Below are 8,337 nucleotides of genomic sequence, written 5' to 3' on the forward strand. Positions count from 1 at the left end.
TGCTCACTGCAGACAAGACTTGCTGCCAAACCACAGTGTTGCCAAATCCCTAACGGGCCCGCTCTGCTGGGGCCTCACCCCCCAAGGTGCTGAAGGCTGCACAAAGGCTTTCCCGGAATCTTTGCACCAAGGGAAGGGCTCTTCTGCCAGGTTTGTGAAACAAACTCCATTGCAGTTAGAATTGTTTCAGAGCAAGCAGACAGATGCTACCTGGTTCTCTTGAAACTTAGTAGAAAGATTCACTACTACTTGGTGATTAATTTTTATCGTGTTCTCTTTAACATAGAAGCTATTGCCACCTTAAGATTTTAAAACAGCTGTTGTATAAGTGAGAAAACTCAGCAGCGTTGTGCCTTACGTTGCAAAGTGGGGAGTTTTCTCCTGAAATGGGCTACTGTGTAAACCATGGGTTTGCAGCTACCAGCAGTAACAAATAACAAGCGCTTTCAAAGCAATACTAGAACTGGAGCATTCCTTAGTTCTAACTGTAAGCCTGCTTTTGTTTCCAGAGAATAAGGAATTCTGAGAAAAGTAGACAGATCTTTGGAATGACATATGCTTTCCACCTTCATCTTAGTAGCTTCTTTTGAAAAACAGAATGATGAAAGTGTTCTTTTTCTGCTGAGGCAGTCACTCCTCCTCATCAAGAGAAGCATGCTGCAAATTGGAAACAAAACGGGACTGAGGTCTCGTGCATATTAAAACCGAATGCACGAGGTGTATGAAAGTGGGTGCAGATGTTAACGTGCCAAAAGGGAAAATTAACTTTTAGGGCACTAGTGTAAGGGACAGCGCATTCCCGTCCGTGCACACGGGTTCCATCCAAACCCCCCACCCCGGCGAGCACCGGCACAGAGCGAGGTACCCGCCCGTGGGGCCCGTGCCCCCCGCAGCTCCTGCAGGCTCAGCCCCCATGCCTGGGCTCGGCTCCCGCCCGCACCAAAGGGCCCGGGTAGGGGGTGCCCGGGGGAGCCGTGCCAAGCGCAGGGCAGGGAGGCCGCGGGGCGCAGGGCGCTCCCCACCCGCTGCCGTGGGCTCTCCTGCCCCCCGGCCCGGGTTGTTACATGCCGGGCAGCCCCCCCTGTCCCGTATAAAAGCCCAGAGGACGGGAAGGGCCTGACGGGGGGTTCGGGCGGTCGCTGCGGTGCCATGGAGGCGGCCGAGGCCACGGCGAAGGCGCTGCGGGCACCCAAGTGCTCCCGCTGCCGCAACCACGGCTTCGTGGTGCCCGTCAAGGGCCACGCCGGGCACTGCCGCTGGAAGCTGTGCCTGTGCGAGAAGTGCTCGCTCATCACCGAGCGCCAGAAGATCATGGCAGCCCAGAAGGCGCTGAGGCAGCAGGAGACGGAGCCGCCGGCCAGGGCGGGCGTGGAGCCCGTTCCGTCGGGCGAGGGCCGTGGGGCGGCTGCCCGGGAGGACGGGGCCCCCGAGCACTGCAGCCACGAGAGGAAGAAGGGCGCCCAGCCCGACAGCGGCGGCAAGGGCACGGCATGCTGGGCGCCACCGCCACCTCCCTTCAGGGACGACGGTAAGGACCTGTCCAGAGCTTTTCCCAGCATCTCCCTCTGTTCTCTTTCCCCTGTCAGACGTGCCACTTGCGGCTCCGGCTGCCCGGAGAGCCGCTCGCTCCTGCGTTCTGTCCCGCTCTCCTTGCCCGGAGGGCGCTGGGCTGCCATGTGGCTTCTGCAGCCTCGTCCCGTCCCTGGCAGCTTCGCAGCGCCGTGCGGGAGCAGCGTGCTCGGCCCCGCCGCCCCTTGCGAGCTCGAGGCTTAGGCAAAGTGGCTTTCGCTGAGAGGGAAATTAGTCTGGGAGTGCAACAAAACTGGATCTGCTCTGCTTGTTTCTCTGAGTGCTGTCACAGTGTTTATAAACTCACAGGCACAAAATTCCACCAAAAAGAAAAGCTGTCTGTAGCTGGCATGTCATGCTAGCACTAAAAGAAAAAGACCTTTTTGCCTTACTTAATACGTGTAGCAAAGACTAAATTTGGTTGGGATGACTTGATATAAAAGTGCATTTGGTATTTAAGAGCAGGGCATAAACTTCTCAGGTGGAGCAGTTGTATGGTCTGTCATCTCTTAAATGGCTTCCTTTAATAGAGTCTTTAATGTGACTTGTCTAATTTATTATAGTAACTCCATTCTATTACTATAAGAATATTGCAGAAATTCTTACTGATGGCAGTAGTCATGAATCTGAGCCTCTGGAGAGCTGGCAGCCTGTAAGACAAAATGTTGTTCTGAGAAGACTTATTTGGACATCTCCAGTCCCCAGAGAATACTGTCAATAAGTTACCCTTTTTAGCTTTGTTTTGGAATAAAAGTATGTTTATAGAGACAGTGGTGATACAGATGTCTGTCAGTTCCTTCCCTTAACATTTCTAACCTGCTGAGTAACTTCAAAAAAAGATTAGGCACAAACTACAGTACTCCAGAAGTAAACCTTTCAAAGGAAATTCTTTCCCTTCTCTGCCAATCGGAGGATGGGGCAGACAAGAAGGACCCTATTTACATTTAAATAGCCACTCTTTTTCCTAAAATTTCAGAGAGGCTAAATAATATTCAAGATGCAAGATGAAAAGTGAAGTAACTAATTTCTGCTTCTGATTTGTTTGTGTATGACCCTAAAACTGAGTGTGCTGTAAATTAACCTAAGAAGTGACAGATAGGACTGCATTATTAGAACACTAGAGAGTTAGAACTCTGCTGTTTATGTGGAATTTTAAGTACCACTAGACTCAAAAGTTAAGGTAGGTTGTTTTGCTCTTGTTGATGTCCTGAAAGAATAAGATTCTGCAGCCAGTGCTTTACTAAGGATAAACTTCACAGTGCACATGACAGAAAAGTGCCTGCATCTATTTCTACTTACCTCCATAAAATTTCATGGATAATTTTATTTGTTCTTTTCTCATTGTTCCCTAGCTCACCCTGCTTTTCCTCCAGAATACACTGTCAACCCAGAATACCTAGAGAGAGAAATCCCAAAAGTGTACCCGGGGTGTTCTGGGGTATATCCTTACCACCCATTTTCCCTGGGATTTGCCATCAATGAGTCAAGCAGTGGGGAAGCTCCATCACCTCCAGGGATATCACTTCAGAGAGGATTCCGACACATTCCTAGCAGCTGTGTGCCAGGGAATGCAACCACTGTATCAGTGAGTAGCATGCTTTTAATTACCTGTGCTAATACTGCTTTATTTTAGCTGCCTTCTCTCTGGTGAAGTAACCATGAAGAGTCTTTTTCCTTATCAGTTACTTCATAGCATTTTGATACATTGCACTGAAGAAAACATTAGCAAATGATGATGTTAATAATCTGACCTGCTTTCAGTGCAATTAATCAGTTGATGTTAAGGTAGAGTGATCTGCCTCAAGACAATAAACAATAGATTATGCTTGTATAGAAATTCCTGTCACGTTTTAGGGGTTACTGAGAAAGTAGATGGCTACTCCTGGTTTAAACCAACTACTCCAATGAGATGCTAGAACAGGTGACAAGGACTTTAAAGGGTCAGTTTTGCTCTGACATAGTCTGAGAAGTTCTTGCTCCTCAGTTGCAGCATATTATCCTGTGCACAGGCTTTCCACGTGCCAATATGTGCACTGACATGGCAGCATATGGACAAAAACCCAGAAATGGTCTGATAATGCAGGTGTATCCTGGAGAGGGTCTTTAGATGGAAGGTGATCTGCTTCATGTGTTTCCCCAGGTTCCAGATGGAGCTGGAGATTTCCCTCAAGGATACTACACTCCTCTGCGTCAGTTCATCCCACCAGGATTTCTGACAGGCATTCATTACATCCCAGCTCCGGTTTCACTGAACATCCTGGCTGAAACAACCAAGGAAGTGCATGGTAAGAGAGAGTCACTGGTAACCTGCTTTCAATACCTAACACAGAGTTGGAAGCCCAGGAGACCCCGATCCCAGCTAGTTTTGACCTCTGTGATTGAAGTCCTGACTCCTGTGCCAGACTGTAGAGCTGTGGGAAGGGCTGACCCAGGGGAGGCAGCCTGGCATGCTTGGCCTTTCCAGCTGAAAAGCACCTCAATCTCAGGCAGATGTCAAAGGCCCCAGGACTCAGAGCTATTCCAGAAAATGATCTCTTCATGTTCTCAAAAAGAAAATACTTCTCTATGTAGCTAGTGTGCAGGGCATATCTTAAAAATTATTTGGCTGTATTTCAGTTTAGACAAATGGTTAAAAAATAATGCGGGCTAACACCATGAATAATATGAAATTTCTTGCTCATATGAAAATCCTAGATTTTAATTGCTGGAAAAGAAAGATTGAATCTTCAGAATCTCTGATTCCCACAGGGTTTTAAATTTCTGTCATAGATTAAGTCTTCATGCCCCTCTATGTGTGGACACATTTGTGATTATATTAGCAAGTTTTTCATTTGGCTGCAGCTAAGCTGTGACCACAAGAGGGTAGAGCTGCTCAGAGAATTAACCACTAATACTGGATGTATAAATAGCCAGTTTTATTTTAATTTTTTTTTAATTTTAAATTTTTATAAATGAAGATAAATAAATATAACTTTCTCTTCTTGAAAATTAGAACAAAAAATCATTAAGCGAGCTGTTTATGAAATAGATTATAATAATCACCCACTGAAAAATCAAGAGAGAGGAGAAAGAAGAGAAGTAGAATGATCTCAACTGAAAAGATGGTGGTGGTGGTGGTGATGTGGGACAAAATATAAATGGGGTTTTTTGGCCTAATTTCTCAACAACATAAGGCTTGTGCAGCCTCATTTTCTGTTAATGTCAGGCCTCTCATAACTCTTCGACCCATTAGCTATTTTCAGCCAAGCATATCTGTTGTGATCACATGCCTGCACACTACTGATGTGCAGGGGAAGCAGATGCCTCCCACTGAAGCATTTGCTTGCAGCCACGTTGTGGTGTAGGGCTGGCTGTGACCCTGCACTCAGTCCCTGACTGGGGTGTGTGTCCCTGGGCCAACCAGCGAGTGCCTGCCAGCCAGCCCAGCAGTGGGGACACATCCCCCCAGCACTCAGGGCATCCCTGCTCCTTGTATGGCTGGAAGGGAAGCAGGAGATGTGCTGGACAAGGGCAATGTGGAGAATATGGCAGGGTGGGAGTGTACAGACATTGTAGAAATGTGAAGTTATTGTAAGATACTGATAAAGGCAGTGTGTAGGAGATAATGGCGCGCTGGAGGTGAAGTTTGAGTTCGAGGGGAAGAGAGGAAAACAGGGGCTAGCCTGCAAATCAGGAAGCATGCATGAGGATTAATGGGCTTTGTGATTTGGAGGGGACAAAAATTTGGGGGATGCTGCAGTGGCAGAGAACATGTAGGGAGCTGTAGCTTTTCTGTTGGACTCTGAGGGAAGGGAAGGAACTGGGGGTAGCACACAAACATGGGGGAGAAGTTACAATAGTGCGTGAGGGAAACAGAGGAAATCCAGTCCTGCATTGGTAGAGTGAAGTTGTACTGGCCAAAAACTGATGAAAACAGCCAACTGGGGAAGAAACATCAGTGGAGCAGCCTCCCCAGGGAGCAAAATGCCATCTAATGACTTCAGCCCTTAACACACACCAGGGAAATCACAGCCCAGGCACAGCGCCATAGGAAACAATGCATCATGGCTTGTGTTGCTCAGAGAACAATCCAGTTTCCTTAGTGGTATGGAGAAAGTAGAAATTAATTCTACTGCATAGCATTTGTGCTCCAGGATATGTAGGAATTTGCAATTGTAACCCAGTGAGGGGGAATAATTCTGCATGAGGTCATACAAAATAGCCTGGCAGCAGAAGATGCAGATGTAAAGGGAAGAGTGAAACTAATAAATTCTTTCTGGAATTCAAGATGCTTGAAAAAAGAGAAAAGCTGTAATGCGTAATGCATGAGGATGTGTTAGGATTGCATAATGTATTTTCTTTTTTCAAAATGGAACTGACTGAAACCTGCAGTTAAACTTGGGGACATCCTTTCTCCAGAAACCTCCAGAACTGAGGTGAAATGGGCTTTCTGGCAAAACTGTTGCAGGAAGATGGATATAGAAAGCCCTAGCAGGGTGACAGCTGGTGAGGAGAAATATCTGTGATCTCTGATTTCAGAAGGAAATCTTGGATAAAAACAAAAAATGAAAAACTCCAAGGCTTACCTGAAAAAGATGCTCCTAGGGTAGAAGATGCTTCCAGAAAGGTTTGAGTTAGTGAGGCCAGTTCAGTTTACAGGGGTGGTGTGAAGTATAGACATGTTGTTACACAATTCCATGCAGTACTGACTGGTTGTGTTCCAGAGATTTGACAAAATAAACACAAGGTATGTCCAGTAAAACAGCCAGTACTGCATCTGATGGTAGACTCTGGTTGCAGATGGTTGGCTTTCTAAAAGAGCAAGCCACAGAAACCCAAAACCCAGATTGCCTGTGAAGAGATGAGGGAGGTTTAAATGCAAATTGCCAAGTAAATACTTTATAAAATAAAAATCCCTAGCTGGATTTGAAAGTGGATTATGAATCAGTCTGTGGAGGCCTCTGAGAATTCACAGGAGTGTTAAAAAGGCATGGCATAGGTTCACTGTAGGTAAGTGGGCAGAAGTGTCCGCCTCATACTTCTATTCTAGTGCAGCTTCAGTTGTGGAAATGTGATTGATTCCAGGTGTAACAAGAACTGAAACAGAGGGTTTAGTGTTCCTGCTTGCTTGTGTTTAACTCTGACATTTTTCTATTCTTCATTTTAGCCACTGAAGCTGACAGTGAGGATTCAGGGGTGGTTCATGAATGTGGCCAACCTCCTTCTTCCCCAGAATAAACAAGAGACCAATCTGTACATTATACACAATGAATGGGCTGGAGAAGAGCTGAGAGCAGGCAGCGCTGTTTCCATTTCTGAGTGTTAGTTAATGAGGGTAGAATGACTCTTAATCACTGAGCAGTCACAACAGCTAGAAGGGGATTAGTCCCTGCCTCACTTTATGATCAATGTTCGAGCTACCAGGCTCACAGCTCTGCCTCCCAAGCACTACAAAGCCCATGTTCCTAAAAGGTTTTTCAGTGGAAGCAACAAATGATTATGACTCTGAATTTGTTCCTCTGCTGAGGTTACCTGGCTCCCAGACCATGGTCTCTGAGCCATGTGCACTCTGCAGCATTTTCATGTTCATGACAGTAGTCACAAAGATGTTGTTTGTATCAGTTTGCTACAAAGGAAATCTGGTTCTCAATGTTACAGAAGAGTTCAGGGATGTGGAGCCTGAAGACTGTGTGAGAGAGGATGAGAAGACAGCCTGAGTTGCTGATGCACTTGGTGCCTAGGAAGATGATTGAGCAGGGCAGGGAAGGGTGGGTGCTCTTTGGAAGGACTCAGCAGGAATGTCTAGAAAGGCCTGGTGCCTCCACATTGTTTCTGGCTCCTCTAAGGCACTTGCTGTGTAGGTTGGGGACAAGTTATTTGGGATCACCTCTTGTCACACAGGCTTCACATCTGACATTTTGAATGTCCTTGATGATTTATCCATGATTTCAGTGTTGTTTAACTCAGGACAGCTGAAACTGAGCAGTGCTGTTTGTTTGTAAAGGGCTCCTATAGACAGTAGTACATGTGTGTACTGGAAGTGCACTGTGGCATAGCCAAGGTGTGGAGAGATTTGCCCAGGACAAAACACCAGTTGCAATAATAATTAGTCAAATCCATCCATACTATGATTGTCAGTGATAATCTTTAATTAAAAATGAATGGCATATTCCTCTACTGGTTTTCCTGCATTAATTAGTTTTGTATCAAGTGGATCAGTTGTTAATGTTGGAATAATTGGGGTGAGACTTTTGTATAATTAAAAAAGATGCATTAAACTGTTGTTATGGTTGGATATGTGTCTGCATGTAATTTTTCTAGCCAAATGTCATATGTTGCCCTGAACAGCTCTGTGTAACAGACTTGTCTGGAGAGAGATTTAGGCCTCAATATTTTTTTTTCCTACATCTTTATGCTTCTGTAGAGGTGAGCACAGTAAAATAAACAGACTTCTTTTCTGACATTTGTAAGAAGGAAAGAAGTTCTGCTAAGCAGAACATTTATCTTTTGTTTAATGTAGTAGGTGATCTGCTGGAATGCTTTGCAGTGCAGTGTTCTGGCAAAAAAGTGAAAGTGGCAAATTTAGAACTGCCATGAGATAAAACCAGAAAAACTCCTTTATCTAGAGCAAAGAATCTGATGTACAACTTGTTATAGCTTAGATTTACAATAGGATCTTTGCTTCCCAGAGTGTTCCAAAACTTCTGTCTGCTTGGAAAGCTCTGGATACCTCTTTCTTTTCAACATAAAATAATCTAGAAACAGAAATACCAGCAGTGCCCACAAAGC

The 8,337-nt window shown here is 45.6% G+C and overlaps 1 protein-coding gene across 1 annotated transcript; it reads left to right on the top strand.

Annotated features, from left to right (window-relative positions):
• The first annotated feature begins 1,126 nt into the window (after nucleotides 1-1,126).
• On the top strand, nucleotides 1,127-7,843 carry DMRTB1 (DMRT like family B with proline rich C-terminal 1). The gene is made up of 4 exons (XM_071435633.1): nucleotides 1,127-1,528; nucleotides 2,922-3,154; nucleotides 3,710-3,854; nucleotides 6,716-7,843. Exons 1-4 carry the CDS (start codon nucleotides 1,150-1,152, stop codon nucleotides 6,784-6,786), a joined length of 828 nt encoding a protein of 275 aa, XP_071291734.1. The 5' UTR covers nucleotides 1,127-1,149; the 3' UTR covers nucleotides 6,787-7,843.
• Nucleotides 7,844-8,337: the final 494 nt, after the last annotated feature.

Source organism: Agelaius tricolor, unplaced genomic scaffold (genome assembly GCF_023055355.1).
Source record: "Agelaius tricolor isolate 1412-34295 unplaced genomic scaffold, bAgeTri1.0.p SCAF_11, whole genome shotgun sequence".
Classification (NCBI taxonomy): domain Eukaryota; kingdom Metazoa; phylum Chordata; class Aves; order Passeriformes; family Icteridae; genus Agelaius; species Agelaius tricolor.